Source organism: Podarcis pityusensis, assembly GCF_964106645.2.
Source record: "Podarcis pityusensis genome assembly, chromosome: 2".
Taxonomy (NCBI): Eukaryota; Metazoa; Chordata; class Lepidosauria; order Squamata; family Lacertidae; genus Podarcis; species Podarcis pityusensis.
The window spans coordinates 34,145,903-34,167,105 of record NC_138029.1 but is presented as its reverse complement, the minus strand read 5'-3'; the positions used below and the strand labels follow the sequence as shown (position 1 = coordinate 34,167,105).

General features: G+C 40.4%; 1 protein-coding gene across 1 annotated transcript in view; it reads right to left on the bottom strand.

Moving 5' to 3' along the window:
• Window positions 1-21,203, bottom strand: part of TMEM104 (transmembrane protein 104) — an 82,790-nt gene that overhangs the window by 53,469 nt on the left and 8,118 nt on the right. The window contains exons 4-8 of the mRNA XM_080993876.1: window positions 16,241-16,322; window positions 15,773-15,869; window positions 15,065-15,145; window positions 7,041-7,140; window positions 6,038-6,146 (exon numbers count right to left, since the gene is read on the bottom strand). Of these exons, the coding sequence (XP_080850002.1) occupies window positions 6,038-6,146; window positions 7,041-7,140; window positions 15,065-15,145; window positions 15,773-15,869; window positions 16,241-16,322 (469 nt within the window). The remainder of the gene's footprint in view (window positions 1-6,037; window positions 6,147-7,040; window positions 7,141-15,064; window positions 15,146-15,772; window positions 15,870-16,240; window positions 16,323-21,203) is intronic.

The following is a 21,203-nucleotide window of genomic DNA, read 5'->3' as shown; positions in this document are numbered from 1 at the left end:
TGCGAGCCCTCATTTTATTCACTGCACTAGCATGTGTCCAACTGGGATAATCTCCATTAAACCATCTGTGCTCCCATCTTCGCTCAGCCTGCACCCGCTGGGCTCCCTGTAACGCTGCAGCATCTGTGAACCTGTATGCACAGATACCAGTTCCTGTCCTGATTAGCTAAACAGTCTCAGCCCAAACCCTAAAAGAACAGATGTACCAGAACGTCTCAAAACAGCACAAAGCCAGGAGGGAGAGAGTGCCTTCTGCAAAGCCTATTTCCAAACCAGTATTATCCTCCCCTGCCTTGGGAGCTTCAGTCATTTTCCGTCTGTGCCCTGAAGGTAGATGAACAGCAGAGGGGGAAAGCAAAGCTGTTTGGGTGGAGAGCAGAGGTGATGCTTGCAATTATTGTGCTGCATCCTGGCTCCAACCCTCTGGATGGCTACTTATTGCTCCCGTTAAAACTGTCTCTATTCTAGCAATATGAGTGCTATTGCACATCTGTAATCCATGGAATGTATAAAATAATGTACAGTACACACATAGTTTCATTATTACGGTGAAAGCACAAATCAAAACCAGCTTATGCAGAATACAAGTGGCTCACTTTATTCAGAAACATGTAGCAAAGATCCGGGTGTGCCATTTCAAAAGATATGATTGAGCTACCAAACAACTAGTCTATATCCTTTTTAGACCCAGAACATGGTTTATGAAAATTCGGGGATCTTTAGATAAGATATCAAAGCATGGCTTTGGCAATACATAAGAAAGCCATGCTCTAGCTTTCACCTGAGCAGAACCATTCAGTTACATCTTCTATGGGGCAAACTTTTGTCAGCATTATATTCAAACTGACAAACTATGGATTGCACCTACAAACCAGGATTGCAAACCAGCTTCTAATCATGTTTCAAACTGTGGCTTGCACTAAAAAAGGAATTCAACTGGAACATGCAAAGGGTATGTAAGGAGCAATGAAGCCATGCAAACCTTTCTTGTTACAGGACAATTAAGAGAATCATATCATGTTGGCTTTAGAGGATGAGACTCAGCTACCAGAAAACAATGTGAGACTGTAAGTTATTTGCTTAAACCATGAACATTTCACATTACCATGGTCCTGGGTGAAATATAATTGTCACCCAAGCTCCTAGCTGAATTACAAAGAACATATTGATAATGTACCATGAATGAATAGTTCTACTTCAAAACCCTTCTGTTGTCTTCCAAAATAACAGAAGCAGAGCAGAGCCTCAAATAACATAATGGGGCTGCGGGGTGGGGTGGCGGAAAGACTGATTTAAGCATTTCAACAACATTTTCCATTGCCTGTTTATTTTGCAAGGCTGTACTTTCAGAGGTAATTTACAAGAGAGATGAGGTAACAGTAAAATTTGTGCAGGACGAAGGTTAATGCAGGCCCCACAGACTGTGTGCAGACAGTGTAGCCACTTAGGTGTGCTGGAGTCTGCAGAGCAATATTAAAAATGCTGCACAGGCAGGCAACTCATCAGAGAGCAACTTAATCTGTCTAAATATTCTCATTACGTACATGGCATTCAACTTCCATTCTTGAAGCACGGGAACAGAGACCATTTCCAGAGGACTTTTGGGACATTAAACCATGAAATAGGACTTTATGTCAGTCATTCACTCCTCCTCTTTCCCAGCTCCGAGATACAGTGTTTGAAAGTTATTACTGCACTGAAAGGGAGGGGAGTAAAGACAAACAGGGACATCGGGAGGGAGACAGAAGGCTTTTCTAGGATGAAAATTGCCCAATTAATCCAGTATCAGTGGATACCACTGATTTGTTTTAAAACTGCAAATAATTCTAAGGATGCAAAGATCTTGTGGCATTTCTTTTCCATTTTGTTGGCTGTATTATTATTAATATTTATTTAATTTATATACTGCCTTTCATCAGACGATCACAGGGTGGTTTACAGTACATAAACAGAAAAATACATAATCCAAACATATGAAGAAAATGCATAAAATGTAAAATTCAAATAATCTATCACAGTGTCATTTGGAATTCTAAAGGTCACAGGGAGCAATGGAGAGAATACACAGAAAGAGAATACAAATTCCACAGTCCTTAATAAACCTGTAATTTCAGATGGAAGTTAAATTTATCTTAGACTACACAGTATACTAGGAAGGAAGGAAATCACATCGGGGGGGCTAAACTTATCAAAGTACTTTAGAATTGGTCTTTCAATATTTCTCTCTCCCCATACTGGAATTAGCTTGCTTAAAAGGCTCTATTACTTTTTACACAACAGATTCAATGGAAGAAGTTCAGAAAATATGAGACCCGCTGTTGGAAAATGCTTTAGAAAGCAAGTTATTTTCTGCAAATGTTCAGTCCATAAACAAACTTACAGTGGTGCCTCGCAAGACGAAAAGAATCCGTTCCGCGAGTCTCTTCGTCTTGCGGGTTTTTTCGTCTTGCGAAGCAAGCCCATTAGAGGTTTAGCGGCTTAGCGCTACAGTATTAGCGGCTTAGCCGGCTTAAAGATCAGCTGATAAGCGGCTTAAGGATCAGCTGATAAGCGACTTAGCATCAGCTGTTAAGCGGCTTAAAGATCAGCTGATAAGCGGCTTAGCATCAGCTGTTAAGCGGCTTAAAGATCAGCTGATAAGTGGCTTAGCCATCAGCTGATAAGCGGTTTAGCGGCTTGGGAAAAAGGGGGGGGGAGGAAAAAAACCCTGCAGGAACTCGCAAGACATTTTCGTCTTGCGAAGCAAGCACATAGGAAATTCGTTTTGCGAAGCACCTCCAAAACGGAAAACCCTTTCGTCTAGCGGGTTTTCCGTCTTGCGAGGCATTCGTCTTGCGGGGCACCACTGTACATGCACAAAAAGGTGAATGGTCAATGCATATACTTTGATGTTTTTCCCTTCTACTTTTGATTTATTTTATCATAGAATCATTGAATTGTAGAGTTTGAAAGGATTCTGGGGATCATCTAGTCTAACCCCCAAAATGCAGGATTCTCCACTAAAGCATCCATAACAGATAGCTATCTAACCTCTGGCACGACTTGTTTTTAAGAAACCCTTGATGATTCTTAGTAATCACAGCTCACAGACTGACCATTTAATTATCTGTTCTAGAAACTTTCCTGGTATTGGTGTCAAGCTGACCAGTCAGTAGTTACCAGAGTCTTCTTTTTCGTTTTGTTTTTTGTAGATGGGGACATTTGCCCGCCTCCAGTCTGCAGGGACCTCACCTGTTTTCCAAGAATTCTCAAACATTGTACAAAGAGGCTCAGAGATTACATCTGCAAGCTCCTTTCGTATCTTTGGCTGCAGCTCATCAAGCCCTGGATATGTGAATTAATTTATAGTAACTAGGTGTTCCCTTACCACCTCGTTTCCTATTTAAATAATCACAGTGATTTTAATTTATGTAAGCTGCCTTGAGTAGAGCAGACATATTATAAAAAAAAATGCAGACTGAAAATAATTCAAGAATTTAGCCAAGCTTTGAGGTCCATCCCTACATACTCTCACTTTCTACATAAACATATCTCAATAGCCTCAATCCAGGGGGCCACATGACAGGGCTTCCAAGTCTGCTATTTTTAGATGTGGTCCTCCATGCCATCCAACAAGCAGTCAACCGAGTCTCCATACAAACATGGATGAAACCTCAGTAACAGCCCACTATAAGCAACTGCTGCCAGTTTAAAAGTGAGTGCGTTTATAAGTCATTTCATGTATCAAAGTGCTTTCTAGATCAGAGCTAACATCTTTCTTTCCTTCTTAGGGTGGGGGGAAGAGAAGTATTGCTGCTCATGCCACTGTTAGTTTAAATTTAAAAGATGTCCAGAGCACCTTCTGTCTCTATCACTCAGCTGCCTCTTTAACTTCTTCTCCCCATTTCCCTAGCAACCCCACCTTCCCAGCCCCATGTTGTGCTCAGGTCCTGTCTCTGGACTTCTTTTAAGCATCTGGTTGACCACTGCGAATACTAGATACTGGACCAGATGGACCATTGGCCTGATTCAGCAGGCTCTTCTTAAGTTCCTATGTGTCAGACCCAAGGCACATCTCCAAAGCAGTTGTGGGGTTTGCTGGGGTAGAGTAATCTGAACATGGCAGAGACATTGAAAATGACAGAAGAAAGACAAATTCAGAGTAAAGCACCTATTGTTGATCTACAGTTTACCAGCTCTTCTGATTATTCTTCCACATTCATTTAGCGATGTGCTAGACACTACATAGAATACAGAAATGACAACCAGGCTATGTGACACTGGTAAATTTGAACTGACACTTTGATCTACTAAAAAAGAAAGATTCAATGCTGCTAGGGACTGACAAATAATAAAGTATTGTTCAAATCCAAAACAAAGACACCAAAATTGTGTCATAGAATTTGCACACCCAGAGCAATAAACCTTCTGTTTCTACAAAAGTCACAATATTATTATTTTTTAAATCTCTGGCTTTATGAATTACAGGTGCAATAAATGGGAGGTACAGGCAGTAATTAATGCATGTCTGCCTTTCCTGATGAGCTCCTTCTGGTGGGTCAGAGTTATTGAAATTCATTGAGAAAATCTTCAATCATGCAGAAATTCTGAAGAAATAGGCCTAGACGCAATTTAATAAAGCAATAATATTTCTTTTAAATAATTAACCAGGCTGTGACATTTGCTAATATTCCTAAGGCCTAACTCCTGCTTCAACATTATTACTGGGTGGTGGCGGGGGGGAGGAGAAGTGTGCTGCTCAGGGAACTGATCCAGTAGGCACTCACAAAAACCCCAACATGTACATGCACAGTCAAATGAAAACTGAATATATTGCTCTGGGTCACTTCCTCATTGCCAGCAGTTATGTTTACCTTCAGCCTTCAACTGCAATATTTATTTTTATCCATAACTCTAGTTCCACAGTACTTTGGTTGGTTTTATTGTTCAGTAAGAGAGAATTCCTTTAATTTACTTGTCCTTGCCCCCCACTTCCTATCCCAATTAGTATTATTTGTGCTTAGATGCAATCAGCTATCTGCCACTTATGTCAAAGCAGGTTCCTTTGACAAGGATGCTTTAAAACATGCAGTTTCTATCACAGAACAGAGAAAATTCTATTGGAATTTAGTAGTATATTGAAATACTACTAAAAAAAAAGGCTAATAAAAAGGTCAATTAAAAAAGACCCATTTCCTGATAAAGAGGCATTTGTGAGGAATCTGCCTACATATAAGACACAGAACTACATAAACGCTTGAAGCATTCACAAGTAAAAGGCATCTAATCTTGTGCACATACACATACCATGAAATTGAAAGAAAACAAGGATTAAGATTCTTCAGAGTGATTTCTGATACAAATTATAAATTCTTGTAAGATTATCATCATTTCACCAGCAATGCAGCTGCTTATTGCAACACACAGAAAAAGCAGCAAAGCAGGAGGAAAACTATTGGGGGGAATCTAAGTGAGCAACTAAACAGGACATCATACTGTAAGTACAGCCAGAATTCACAACGTGGCAGCAATGTCAAATTCATTTTTGTTTCGCAGCACAGTGAACAAGAACCCATTCACTGTTGGATGGACTGCTTTTCAAGACAAGAATGACAAACCTTGAAGGCTACTAAGTCCATCTTCAACATTTGGGGAACAAGTGTCCAGCAGGAAAAGGAGAGGGAAGGGGCTATCAGCAAGAGTAGATGGCTATCACCAATAAAATTTAAATCAAACAAAGTCATATTTAGGGTAGACCCACTGAAACCTATAGGTGGCATTCTATGATGTCTGCTTGTTTGAGCAATGGGACTTCTGGCATGTTTTCAACCCCTACAGCCCCCAACCCTGCAAAGCAGATTTCGGGTGTAAGAAAGGAAGGAGAAACCCCATTGCATACATGAATGCCTGCTTGTGCTACTTTTGATCTCACTCAGCAGTTAACAGATTTCAATGGGTATGACTAATACTGGGTATCACCCTTAGCATGTAAGCATCCCTTCAGAATCAGTTATTTAATTAAGGATGTAAAATTCCCCCAGGCGCAGGAGATACTCACCAGATAAATTCTATAAGCATCAATCCTTCTGATTGGTCCCCAGCACTTGTCTGTGTCATTATACTTAGTACCATCTTCAACACTGCATGAATGATTGCCCGTCACACTACTGACAAGAGGGAGAAGCAAAAGCAGACCACAGTTAATGCACCTATGCATGGGCATAGCAGCTGCCCCTCATTAAAAACACTTAATTAATTGAGGTTCTCCCCATCCATAAATCCTGGCTACACCCATGCACCTATGCAAACCCCAGCCACCATTCCTCCCCACACTTTTTTAAAGGATGATGGAGAATTTCCCCTTACACAGCACACACCATGTGGAGTCTCGGTCAATCAAGAACTCCACATTCTTCAACACTGTACCTTATAGATTTGGCATGTAAGGTATATGTAGACATTTTTAAAAACAGAAGTGTTTCTTGATTAAAGATATAGTAGTCATTTAATCATATAACTTGTAATTCATTGATTAAAGCCAGATTAGTTTGTGTATGAATCAACAACAGTATTGAAGAAAAGATTTTTGTGTCAGGCTCCTAGTCTTAGAATACCCATTCCCAGCTGTGTGGGATAGAAGGGGGAATGTATGTTCTATAGTGGCACCTGTCATTCATGCTTTTTGTAAATACAGGCACAAAAATTATTTTAGACCATTGTAAAATCTGCTGCCCAATTAGTCAGCAGCACCTTCTGATAATCTAATCTAATCAGAGAATCAATCAAGTAAGCATTGCAGCCCTATAAAGAAGTAACTCACAAATTAGCCCCTAGACCTAGTTTTTGTCAATATGCTAAGCACTGTCAAATTACATCAGAACAATGTAACCCACTCTGGAAAATTAGTTTGAAGTGTGAGGTAGAAATACTTTAAATTTATTAATTACAACCAGCAAGTCAATCTTCTGCCAGAGCCATCAATGTGAAATGGTTATGCAATCCTCCGACATTTCAGCAAGAAACTGCTGCTTGCAAAATATTGCCACCGAAAGCACACTCACCAGGTCACCTGCATGAGAGAAACTGGGACAGCAGCTGCATATATCGCCAAATCACCATAGAGGTAGATGATTATGCAGAAATAGAACAAGTTGACTCCCACTGTAAATAAAGGGAATAGTAAACATAGGTTTAGACTAGACCAGTCTGTTCCTGTAGTTTCACTTTTTACACCAGGATATTTCTAGGAACCTTTTGTGGATCACCACTTCAACTTGCTGTGCTGCAAAAAGGCTTCTGGGGAAACATTTCACGACTCTATTGGCAACACCTTGTTCATTTCACCTAGTTGAATGATCTTCATTTGTAAAAAAAAAAATCAGCCCTGCCAATTGCTAGGACAGTGTTCCTGAGGGGCAGTCCAGTTGTCTAAGACTAACGTAACTGTATAAGCATGCATTTTCAACATTATTAAAATATTTGTATACTGTATTTTCATAAAAGATAACAAAACCATTTACAACAATTATAATACAATAAAAACCACACAAAAATTAAAACAGTTCTCCATCTCACTATTAGGGGAAATGTTTCTTAACTGTCTTCATAAGCCTAGCAACAGAGAAGCTTTCAGCAAACATTTGAAACATTAGTATAGAAGGTGCCTGCTGAATCTCTAAGGCTCAGTTCTGTGTCTACGTCAAATGCGCCTCACCATCTCACATGATGCTCTTACATATGATCTCAGTGATTGCACTGAAATAAAAGGGTCAAGGTGGTCCCTGAGGCACGCTGGACCTATGGTGTTGAGCCCTTCATCAATTAATTAAAAAAAGGTAAAGGACCCCTGACAGTTAAGTCCAGCCGTGAACGACTCTGGGGTTGCAGCGCTCATCTCGCTTTTCTGGCTGAGGGAGCTGGTGTTTGTATGCAGACAGACTAAGCCACTTCTGGTGAAAATCAGAGCAGTGCACGGAAACGCCATTTACCTTCCCGCCAGAGCGGTACCTATTTATCTACTTGCACTTTGACGTGCTTTCGAACTGCTCGGTTGGCAGGAGCTGGGACCGAGCAACGGGAGCTCACCCCGTTGCGGGGATTCGTACTGCCGACCTTTTGATCGGCAAGCCCTGATGATGAGCAGCCCATGCAGATATTTCTGTACCAGCTAGAGCTTCTGAGCTAGGCCTAGGGGCAAGCTCAGATACAGTGCATTGTGTAATGTAAGAGCACAAGCAAGGTGCTTAAAACCAGCCATTACCACACAGCAAACAATGGTAACCAATATTAGTCAGAAGGAAGGTATTTTGAAAAGATGACTTGGCCTTTCCTGCTTCAGACTTCCTTACCCTGCAGATATGTAATCAAATGCCTGCATTAACCTAACCAGTTCTATAGTAGCTCCATTTAAAAACCAGGTGCAATTCTACTTCCACAAAGTTTGCATCCCATAAAACAGAAGTGCTGAACCTCATACCCAGGGGCCAAGAATGCCTGCCACTATACCTGGCTATTTTCATGTGACACCCCCTCCCCTGCCATGTCCCTCACAGACTCTGTTTTGGCTCCCTCCTTGAGTGCTTTGGCATGGCTGGAATGTGGCATTTAACAGTGCCTTTTCTGGCCTAGCTGGAGGGCATGCAGGCATGTGAGTGAGCGTAAATTAACCTAATGTATACAAGTAAAATGCGACCCCCAGACTGAAAAATATTCTCCACCCCGCCATAAAATGCTACCTATCCTATATTCCGTTTTATCAAGGAAAATATTCACTGCCACCATACCCTTGCTCTAGAGGACGCAGGTGAGACAGACTTTATAGTTTCACAGACAAAAAGAATTACCGGGAGGCAAACAAACTCTGCTTTGATGAGTAGAAATCAATAAGGATAAAGAGATGCCAAAATGCACCAGCTTGACTTAAAAGAAATAGAACTGAATGCCTCAATCTGAACAGATTTCATTTCCAAAGGCCGCTGAGACAAGGAAACAAAACATGCATTGTTTCATATAAAAGGAGAGAAGACAGGAATATTGTAAGAAAGCAAAAAATAAAGGAGCTTGACAGGAATACTAATCTAGTCTAGAATTTTGGTGCACAACTTCTAACTGCACATTACACTAGCAGCTCCACCATACAAAATGCTTCAGCTGTTATGGTGGAGTGTTTTATGATGCAATCTAACACAGGATTTTGAGCTTGGCAACAGAACAGAGCCATATATTGACACCTAAATTGTTGTGGCACCACTGCTACTAAAAAAATAGAAGCTTTAGAGCAATTCACAGCTGTGCTCTATGACAGTACGAGGCCTAGAAGTGAAGAAGAAGAGGAGGAGTTTGGATTTGATATCCCGCCTTTCACTCCCCTTCAGGAGTCTCAAAGCGGCTAACATTCTCCTTTCCCTTCCTCCCCCACAACAAACACTCTGTGAGGTGAGTGGGGCTGAGAGACTTCAAAGAAGTGTGACTGGCCCAAGGTCACCCAGCAGCTGCATGTGGAGGAGCGGAGACGCGAACCCGGTTCCCTAGATTACGAGACTACCGCTCTTAACCACTACACCACACTGGCTCTCGAGTTTAGGTGTGGCCATCTGTGAGGAGAGCAGAAGTGCCTTGCCATTCCTATTCTGAGTTTCTTTGTGTCATCCAAAGAATTTCCCTGTGACAGATCCCAGATGACCTAAAGGACAGCCCACCTCATGTTTAGCCATTTAAAAGAGAACCAAAGTCTCCAGAAAGATCCATATGATCACCATTTTTTATTTCTTCCCCTACAGTGAGATATATGAACTACAGGTGCAAATATCTGTGGGGGAGATATGAGAATTCTGCTTTGAACACCAGGGAGAACTCACATGTCCTGGAAGTTACAATGTCAAAGCCTTAACACAAATTCATATCTCAAAAAACATGTGAAAAGAAAACAGTGCAAACCAGTTTGCAATAACCTTCTGACCAAGGGAGGAAAATAATTTGTTAAGTAAAGAAAACAATTATTCACTACACCAGAAGTGAGGAACCTGTAGCCCTTCAGATGCTGGCTGACTATAACTCCCATCAACACTGGCAATAGTAGCTCGGGCTGATGGGAGTTGGAGTCCAAAAAACTACATCAATAACTGACTACAAGGAGAGGATCGCAAAAGACTGCAGCCAAAAATATTTTTCCTATATTCAGAAAGACATTAATAGTGCCTTTAATTCATCACAGAGCCTCCGGAAGAGTACACATTTCATATTGGGAAAGACTGAGAAATGAGATCACAGCTATTCCTTACATTTAAATAGGAGTGAGTATCTCAGCATTACTTGGATAAATGGGACAGAAGAAAAAGGGTGAAGAAAGCTTAACAAAATTAGGTGTCCTCATATCATATCCAATATGTATGTACATCAGTGCAGTGAGTCGTGCCGTCATTTATCCACAGTAGTGACTCCAAAATTAGGTCCACAGCTAGTTTTTCATAATACAAAGTGACACCAAGTCCAACACAGCAATCCTAACCATGTTTTCTCAGAAATAAGATGCAATAGGTTTAATGGAGCTTACTCCCAAATAACTGTGTAAAGGATAGCAGCTTTAAGTGTCACATCCAGAATTTCAAGTTTAAGTAAATATCAAACAAAATAAAATATGGAAATTATATTCACTTTACACAACTTTTTATTTACCAACATATATAGGTAAATAAAATAAAAAAAACAGAAAAGATATAGTATATACTTTTTTCAGCATCAGTAAAAAGATACATGACATTTGGGCTTCATGGAATACTAGCAAGCAAAGGAAAATTCTGTCTTAAGAGATGCGAGATCTTTCTTTTAAAGTGTTGACATCTATGGAGAAAAAGCTGAAAGGAAGCATGCTTTAACAAATGCTTGAAAAGGTCACCACAACTCAGGAGATTGGTTTCCCCAAATGATTATCAATCAATGCCTAAACAGTACCTTGTAAATGAACATGGTAAAAGGACACAGTGAAGGGGATGGAAGGAAGAATTGCTATTATTCACTGTTGCCATCAGACCAACAGGTACGGTGCCCAAGCTGCTAGGTCACTTGACTACAGCCCTCTTACATCTAATTTACACTAGGAACTCTGTAGAAAACAAAAGTTAAATGTACTGCTTTCATTAGTTTGGCAAAATAAAGGCCTGTGCCTTAGCCACAGTGGCTCAGAGCATTTAAAATATTCAGATAATCTGTATTTTAAATATTTTAAAGCTTCTAACAATTTGAAACCACAACATTTTAACCAATCCTGTTGTCCTCTGCAGAACATCTCAGACCCACTTCTATGTTGTTTATTCAAGGCACAGATCTCAGCTGAGGGTTTGGGGTGAAAGCACCACCCAATAGCCTCCACCCTCTCCACCTACAGATAGACGTTAGTGTTGTTTCTGTTTTATAAACTGCCACCAACCTTCATTGATCAATACTTTCATTACTGGACACAAAACAGGAAGATCAATGACTTCCTGCAAGGATGGTACATGATGTATGTGCCTTGAATCCATTATTACAATAAATGACTTCTGGATCCCTGATAAAGAGCACCCAGCTATCCTTCAGAATAGATTCCCTTCACAGCCAGAGGCCCTTTTTTCTCCTTAGAGTTAAGACTGCAAATCTATTCCCTACAGAAAGCAGACAAGTCAGAGGTGGAAGATTTATACACAGCTCAACTCTTAAGATTGCAGATCCAGAGCATGTCAAATTGTTAAGATAGTCAAGGGAAATGAGCAAAGAATACAGTGAAAACAAGGATTTTGCTTTTAACAGGCCAATAACTCTCAAAAGAAGGTATAACAGAGCCGCAACACATCTTCACCTAGCCATGAAACTCTGAAAGCCTTATTCGTTGACTGTACTGCATAAATCTCATGACCCTAATAGCAAACCTGCCAGGTTGCGGTCGGGGTGTAACATTAGCATACAGTCACTGTGCAGACTTGTTTGGGGGTTCAAATAAAACAACATAATACACAGAATGGGGCAGTAAGAAGTTCTCCCTTAAGAGCAAATAATTGCTATAGTTCACTGAAAAATGCATGTGCAAATTCTGATTATGCTTAACTGCAGTAAGCCTGGTTGAGTTCTGAAGGGATGGGATTAGAGAATTAAGACAGTTGAAAAGATCTGGCACTTCAGAGGGGAGGCGAAGACTCCAAACCAACTGGAGGAGAAAGGCTTCTACACAAACCAGACAAGCTGCCCAGAAACAAAGATGAATAGATGAAGCAAGAACAGGAGATGTACGGTAGTAAACAGAAGCCATTAATGTAGTAGTAATAATAATAATAATAATAATAATAATTTATTTATACCCCGCCCATCTGGCTGCGTTTCCCCAGCCACTCTGGGCAGCTTCCAACGGAATATTAAAATACAATAGTCTATTAAACATTAAAAGCTTCCCTAAAAAGGGCTGCCTTCAGATGTCTTCTAAAAGTCTGGTAGCTGTTTTTCTCTTTGACATCTGGTGGGAGGGCGTTCCATAGGGCGGGCGCCACTACCGAGAAGGCCCTTTGCCTGGTTCCCTGTAACTTGGCTTCTCGCAGCGAGGAACTGCCAGAAGGCCCTCGGCACTGGACCTCAGTGTCTGGGTAGAATGATGGGGCCTACTTGGTGCCTTTAAAATAGGGTTGGGGAACCTGTGGCCCTCCATACATTGCTGAACTCTCAACTGCCATTGGTCCCAGCTAGCATGGCCAGTGATTAGGGATTTGGGGAGTAGTACTAAAACACCATCCAGAGGGCACAGGTTGTCCAACTCTGCTTTAAAATGAAGGGGCTCTTCAAGCCTAGTATCAAAATATCTTGCCTATCAAATGATCTGTGGGATCTGCAACCTCTTAAAATTACCTGAGAAGTTTGGGGAAATGGCTCTCTATGGAAATCCTCACTACCACCTATCTGAAGGAGATCAAGTGACTCGAGCAACTTTTAAAAGGGGCCACAATAGTGTGCTGATTGAAACCCAAGAGAGTATCTGAATGCCCTGTCTTTCAAAATCACTCTCTAGGATTTAAACACTAAGCTGGTCACTCTAATACAGGCATAGGCAAATTCGGCCCTCCAGATATTTTGGGACTACAACTCCCATCATCCCTAGCTAACAGGACCCGTGGTCAGGGATGATGGGAACTGTAGTCCCAAATTATCTGGAGGGCCGAATTTGCCTATGTCTGCTGTAATACATGTTTAATTAAACATTGGCTTTCAGCTCATCCATAAAAGTTGTGTGTAAAAAAACAGTCTGCCAAAATGCACAGCCAATTTTCTTGACATGTCAAGGATCTGTGATCCATCAAAAAGTTCATCTTCCTGTACTATCCAAATTTGCATAAATTGATGACTTACTGTTGCATTACAGTTATGACAAGGAAAGAGATGCAGCAGAGGTAAGAAAATGAGAATAATATCAGACCTAAAGGGCACAAATGGAGGCTACAGGTTTAAGATCACCTCCAAAATCCATTTCAAGATCTTTCGCAGACACCATCCACACATTTTAAAACTTTCTGGACAACTTTTCTTGATACAGAAACTAGTTGTTTTATAGAGCTCAGAGATCCTCAGAAAGCTAACTTCCATTACTGTCAAGGTACTTGTGGATCTGTGAAACCTGCATGATGCTTTCAAAACTCTGAGCACCAAGATGTCACTTTAACATATAACATATAAGATGTCACTTAATACAGAACAGAAGCAAATATCATGGAAATACAGGTATCCATGACTTTGGGGGGGGGCCTTCTTTCACCAAACCTCCTGTAATTATTCAATATTCACATTCTCTCATCTAAAAGAAGGAACTTGACAGCATGGTCTACTTATGGTAAAGGGAAAACTAAAGAATGAAGGTTTTGTGTGAATTCCAAGTTGAATAATTAAATAATTAAATAATATTCAACTACTACTGTTCTGAATTCAAACATGTGACCTGAGCACCCTCTGCTGGGTGAAGTTATCCATCACAGCAATTAAAACAGAATGCTAGCATACCATTCAAGGCAAGCGGTTCATATCTCTAGCAGTTCAATCTGGGCTAAGTATTTAAATGAATCTGTAATTGGGCTGAATCTTTACAACCTACCCACTCACTAGGATGTCACTCACAGGTTTATTTTATCTGTACTGCTCTCAACAAGCTTCATTAACACCAAACCCAAAACCAAGTTCCTTCTGTCATATTGAAATACACCCAACAGTAAAAAAAAATTTATAGTAGCTAGCTCCAGTTCCCAAACCCTAACTCCTATGTCAAGTAGCTCTACCATTGCTTAAGAACTTCAGTGGTTTCTTTGAGAATGAAAGAGTGCAAAAGTGCAAACAGGATGCAATTTAAATTACTATTTGCTTTTATCCAGGATGAGGAGTACAGCACATTCGGGATATGGAAAATGTTCAGCACCTTTAACAGCACTGCAAAAATTGTTACCTGGAGCACAATACATATTAGTAAACATTTTGAGACTATTTAATACGGCATTTATGTACAGCAAAGTTCTTCAGCTGACTATCTTTCTACTGCCAGTCCAGATGTGTTATATTCATTCCTTTAAAAAAATTCAAGCCTTATCAAAGATAATTATTTACACTCTGAGACAGAAAGATAGATTAGTGTCACATGTCAATCTTTTCTTTAAAACTACAAGCACTTAAAACTTTATTTTAAGTGAGATTATGTCTCTCAAAGCCAAAATACATGAACACACAGACAAGATGGTACCTGTTTCTCCACCTCCAGACATAATTAGTAGCCAGGAGAAGTAGGTATTCAGTATCTCAAGCAGATTTGAGACCACAAAAAGCCTTAAATATCCCTATTTAAAAGAAGTTATATATTCACATGGGGTGGGGTGTCAAACTTGACATTTAGGCTTTAGGAACCATTCAGAAACACTCTGGAAAAGTGGGTGATTCCTATTATGGTTCGCACATGTAGTTTTCACTTGAAACTGTCATTCCTCAAGGAAAACACCAACTACTAAGAGATTCTGACAAAAGCTAGGTTAAATAAAAAACAACCAAATATACATAATATGAAATAGAGCCTTCGTGGCTTGGAGGTAGTTACCTTTATTGAAGAACATGGATGCCATCTGACCCATCTCCACCCTTTCAGTGATTTCAAAAACGTTAGGTGCTCCTCGTCTCTCTGCAGGGTTAGAGGGAAGGAAACTCTTAGCCTACATCTCAAAGATGGGTCCCGCTCAAGCCACAACCTGTTCTCTCTCCATCTTGCTCAGACATGTAAATTAACACTTTCCTGTGTTGCTTATAACAATAATTGCCTGCAGGAGACCAGAAAAGGAAACTTTATAACAGTTGAGATTTCCCTCCCCCCTACAAATTAGGTACTGTACATGCAAGGCAGAAGGACGAATAAAACTCTGCAAACTATTACATTTGGGATTTTACTTGCAAGGCTATAGGTTGTTGTAAGTTAAGATGCTGGCTCAGAGTTAACATTTTGGTCTGAAAGGAAACTCACAAATGATTTCATATAAAAAAGATTCAGGTGGTTTTCAGTTGTACATTTTGTGTCACTGAAACCCTGTGGAAGCAAGGCTAGGGAGAAAACAGGGTTGCCAGTGGCTTGATACCTTGATAAACTAGTTTTCTTGAATTGTAAAAATGCTAGTATTGTGTTTCTCAGAAAGCTACTACATGTGCATGTGTATACAAGACACAGGGAAAGTAGGCTGTGTCTAACTTTCTCATTTGTTCTCTGCACTGAAGAGCAACTCATAGGAGTGAGAAAAGTTTCTTGCTAGATACTTACGAAGAGATAGGATAGGTCGTGTCTCTGATCGCTCGTAGCCTTCAGGAAGAAGAACATCACTATCAGAAACGCCAGATGAAGAATCCTCATCATCATCCTAGAAGAATAAGAAATAAGCATAAGTGTTCAAAATATAGAATAATTTCAGAATTCTGACAAGAAACAGAATGTCAAGAGGTAAAAAAGAGGAGTCTTTACTTGCTGGAAAAAAGACTAAACCTCTCCAGCCGAAAGCCTTCTGGCATGCTTATAGCTTCAGCTGGTCCACCAAAAGGCTGAGCATCCATCCCAGTGCCAGGGACAAAATGGCTAAGTTTGTGATGAGTCAAGTTTTGCAACATGGTGCAGAATCTACAGCCAGATTTTAAGGTAAACACGTAACAAATGAAATGAAAACAGATCTGCTCCACTGAGATTTTATAGCAATGAAGAAAAATAATTAGCAACCAAATGAAATGCCATACAAACCTTGTGCTTTTCCATTCTCTTCCAACGAAGCTGGGCATTTGCAGCAGCCATGGCCTCCATTACAAAAGTTGTGGTCATGTAGCTGGCGGAAAAATGGTAAAAGTACCAGTTGGTTAATAACAATGGGTTGCAATATTCCATCCCCACCTACACAGTCTTTAACCTATATATTCTAAGGTGCAAAGTGTAAACAAAATTGGGGATTAAGGGCATGACTGTACACAGTATGGGCAGTCACACAATTGTTGTTCTTGCATCTGTCCTGTTTATGTATAAAGCATGGAAGAGATTCTAATTTTTGTATCAAAAGAGTCAGATGGGTTTGGAGAGCTGGTCTTATTCTCCCCATGCTGAACTGCTGCAGACACTTCTATTTTCCTGTCCTCCATCATTTCAGGGACTTTTCCACTGGAATCCAGCTCACTTATGGTACTGTGGCTGGGCTGAGTTGGACAAAAAGTGTGTAAAGTGATGGAGTGCAGAAATGTAAGACAAATTAGGAGGGAGGTTCAGCTCCCCTTACTGGAGGACTCATCTAATGTTAAAGAAATGCTCTCTACCCTGTTCTCTGTTCATGAATGGTGTAGACACTTGAAAAAGAAAATTTGCTTGCTCCCCATAATGTCTGGACATTTTCTTAGCAGTACGGCAAAAGAAAATTAACATGAGCAAAGACTCTCACGCATGGCAGCATTGAAGAAAGCAGAAAGACTAGTGCACAAGTGTTGCATCTACCAGGAGCATATTCTGAACAACCTTAACTGAAATGAAAAAAGCTGCATAAATTCATGTCTCTGTTCTTATGTTACTCCCATTCATTTTAATGGAATTCCTGCTGAACAAATCTTGGTGGATTATATCCCCAAATGTCAAGAATTACAGAACTGAATCTAACTGGAGTAATAAATTATAGGATAAGCACATTTCATAGGACATGTCACTATACATCAATTACACCAGGATGATCATGGGCAGTCATGGGGGACAATTCCGCTATCTATAATAAGGTGCAACATGGTAGCTGTAAGAGATTTAGTGCCTTGGATGGAAGGTGCAGCTAAGGTGCATGGGACTAAAAAGCTTTGGTCGCCATGATGAGTGTGTGGCCCTGCTTCTTCTACTTGATCTCTAGGTGACTTTCAAAACCAGTGACCGTGGTATCCTGCTGGGCCAGTGATGTGGAATGGGTATCAGAAGCACTATGCCACAGTGGTTCCGTTTCTATTTGGGTCATAAGCAGAGACCAGCATCAGAAGAATGTTCCACTGTTATGTTATGAGGTTCCACAGAACACTATTTTATCTCCAACGTTATTTGCCATCTATATGAAGCCATTGGGATCAGTCATTAGACAATTTGAGGCAAGGTGTCATTACCATGCTGATAACCAGTTATATTTTTCTATTGCATCTCAATCAGGAAAGGCAGACCTGGACCAATGCCTGGACACAGTAGTGGGCTGGATGAGGGCCAATAAATAATCTGAACAAGAGAAGAACGTAAGAAAAGCCCTGCTGCATCAGACCAATGGCCCACCTAGTCCAGCATCCTGCTCTCCCAGTGCCAACCAGATGCCTTAAGGAAGTCTGCAAGCAGCATTCGCACACAAAAACATTTTCCTCTTCTATGGTTTCCAGCAACTCCACTGACCTTGGAGGCAAATTATAGCCATCATGGCTAGTAGCAACTGATAGCCTTGAATTTGTCTAATTATCTTTTAAAGGCATCCAAGTTGGTGGCCGTAACTGCCCCTTGTTAGAATGAATTCCATATTTAACTATTTTTTTTTATAAGATATTTATTGAGATTTTCCAAATGTTACAATATAAAAATAAAAAAAGGAAAAAAAATACAAAATACAAAATACAAAATAAAAATGATTAAAAACCACTCAATTTTTCCATTACTTATTTTTCCTTAGCTTGTTTCCCGGACCTCCTCATACCTCCCTTTTTTGTATTCCAGTTCAATTTGTTGGTTCAGCAAATCCTTACCCTCTTTGTTTATCCTAATCTTTGGTCTTAAAATAGTAACGTTAGATTTTTACCTATTAACAACCCATTTTTCATATTCCCTTAAAGCATTACAGCTGGAAACCACTTAATTTCTATCCAACATCATTCTAACATTCATTAATTTTACAATATTTCTGTAGATAGTCTTTGAATTTCTTCCAATCTTCTTCCACCGAGAATTCCATATTTAACTATGCACTGTTTGGAGAAATACATTGTTTTGCCTGTCCTGAATAGTCCGACATTCAGCTTCATTGCATAATATATGTTTATTTTTTCTACAAGCTGTTTTGAGATACATAGTGCAAAGTGGGGCAAAATTATGTAAATAAACAAATAAGATACTGACAGAACTATATCAGTCTAAAAGACTGATCACTTGGGTACCCAAATGCACTCAAAGACCTAATGCTAGACAGAGTTAGAGGAACCACTTAAAAGATTTAAAAAGTGAAGGACTGAAAACATTTTCCAAGAGCTGCCAGGAAGATAGCTGAGAGCAAGTGATCAATCAGTTGTCCCCATTCCCCATTACCATTTGCTTTGTTGATCTTATAAATGAATTGCCATTACCCCAGTTAGATGACCATGTTAAGGTTTCTCTCTCGTTTTTACTAAAAACTACAATCAATCTTATTTAAACCACAAAAATGGTTTCTTACTGCTTCACCAACTGAACTCATTTATCAAGTTTGAATGAGAAATTAGTTTTGCTAGGATTAGAGCACAGCAGCAACATCCAGAGGCCTGGATAATTTCCCCTATGTTCTTTTACTACACTGAGCATTCTCCAGAGGATATTAGGGAGCCAGAAGTGCAAAACAGAGGAATGGAAGGATCAGGGTAAAAAAATCTCAAACGACTTGGCACCAGTGGGCAGCATTTCAAGGCTGATACAAAATATATACAGTAATTGCAAACCAACCCATATCCCAACAGCATCAAGAAATGAATTGGAGAAGAAATCAAAGCATGAGACAGAGAATGCTACAGGCAGGCTTCAAGGTTCTGAAATAATCTCTTTTACAAAGCCTCAGAAGCAATTCAGTCACTGGTACTGCAAGGATTTATGCTTCCCATCCAACAGAACTTACACTTTTATAATGCCTTTCCTTCCACAGATGTTAAGCAATTTATAAGATTATGTCTCAACATGAAAGCAATCCAGTCTCAACCCAGGGTAAAAGGGCACTGGAAGAGAGCATCCCTGTCCAATGTTGAAAGGCCATACTTTTACAATGGAACAGTAAAGTACATAAAATAACTGCAACAAATTAAAGCAGCAGGCACATTCATCGGAAGCCCACAAAATTTAGGCTGGCCTTGGTAGATAACCATTAGTTGTGTCACCAGCAATCCCTCTGCAACAGAGGAGACTGGGTCAGGTTTTTTTACTTCTCATCAAGTTTTAGAGAGCATCTTGCTTCTTCTGTCCATCCCCAAAGCATGCTGCAACAAATATGCAAGATTGACCCCTCCTTATGCAATTTCCTGGGTGTCAGATTTCAAAGGAAGGATACAGTCTGTTTCTCCCAATTGCAGTAAAGGTAAAGGTACCCCTGACCGTTAGGTCCAGTAGCGGATGACTCTGGGCTTGAGTGCTCATCTTGCTCTATAGGCCGAGGGAGTCAGCATTTGTCTGCAGACAGCTTCCGGGTCATATGGCCAGCATGACTAAACCGCTTCTGGAGAACCAGAGCAGCGCATGGAAACATCATTTACCTTCCCGCCGGAGTGGTATCTATTTATCTACTTGCACTTGATGTGCTTTTGAACTGCTAGGTGGGCAGGAGCTGGGACCGAACAACAGGAGCTCACCCCGTCGCGGGGATTTGAACTGCCGACCTTCCAATCGGCAAGCCCTAGGCTCTGTGGTTTAGACCACAGCGCCACCCGCGTCCCAATTGCAGTAAGTGCACCCCTTTTCCAGTGGAAACACAAGGGGGGGGGGGAAATGGTATCTCAAATCTTGGACATACAGAAGGCGGTCACCCAAGAGAGACTTGTGGTCCCTACAGATCAGCTGACTTTTGTGGATCCCTGACATTCAGGATAGTAGATTATCAATTAAGATGATACACACACACACTTTTTATTTTATTTTTAAATTTAAAGCAAGGTTTTACCTTTAATCAGAAAAATGACACCGTAGTATTGTGGAGCATATGCTACACACTATCAGCTAATAATCAGCTCTATATATTGGTTCTCAGAAGCTAAAGGGAAAGGACATAGCAAACAAGTTTTCCGCACACCAAGGTAGCTGCTCCTGCCCAGGAGCCTGAATTTAATAACCTAAACCAAACAAACAAACAAACAAAAAACAAGAAAAGCTTAGCTAGACACAATTCAGCTCACCCAATAGTGGTAAGGAGGCAGAAATACCCTCACCACCACCTCAAAAGTCTGCAACTGGCCTCTATATTGTGCTTGGTCAGATTCACAAATCTTTTTTCCAATTGTGCTCAAGATACCTAGCAACCCATTTCAGATCATCCAGCTACTGAATAAATCATGTTCCTATGAAGCCTGGGAGGAAGATGCCAAGGAGCAAGCCTGGCAGTAGTCCCTGTTAACCTCCTATTCTACAACCAAAGTTGTTTTGATGAGGTTTGACTTTTGCAATGTTAAAGTTTCATCAGCTTTTCACTACTATTAACAAACATAATTCCTCTAAGGAGCAAAAGACAATCCTAATCCATGAGAGATAACAACATCAAGTGTGAGGAAACGTAAAAGAGCAAAGTCCTTTTGACTTGGCCACAGACAGAAAACTCAGAAATGGGATAGAAGGAAGAGAGAACTCTCTTTCCTACCATCTTAAATGGGCAGGTATCCAGTAATTTCTGGTATCTGTGAGACAGATGCTAGGCCTCACTGGATAAAATTCAGACTGTACCCAGATTGCTAATCTACACGTGGCAGGAAGCTAGAGCAAGTTCTGCACC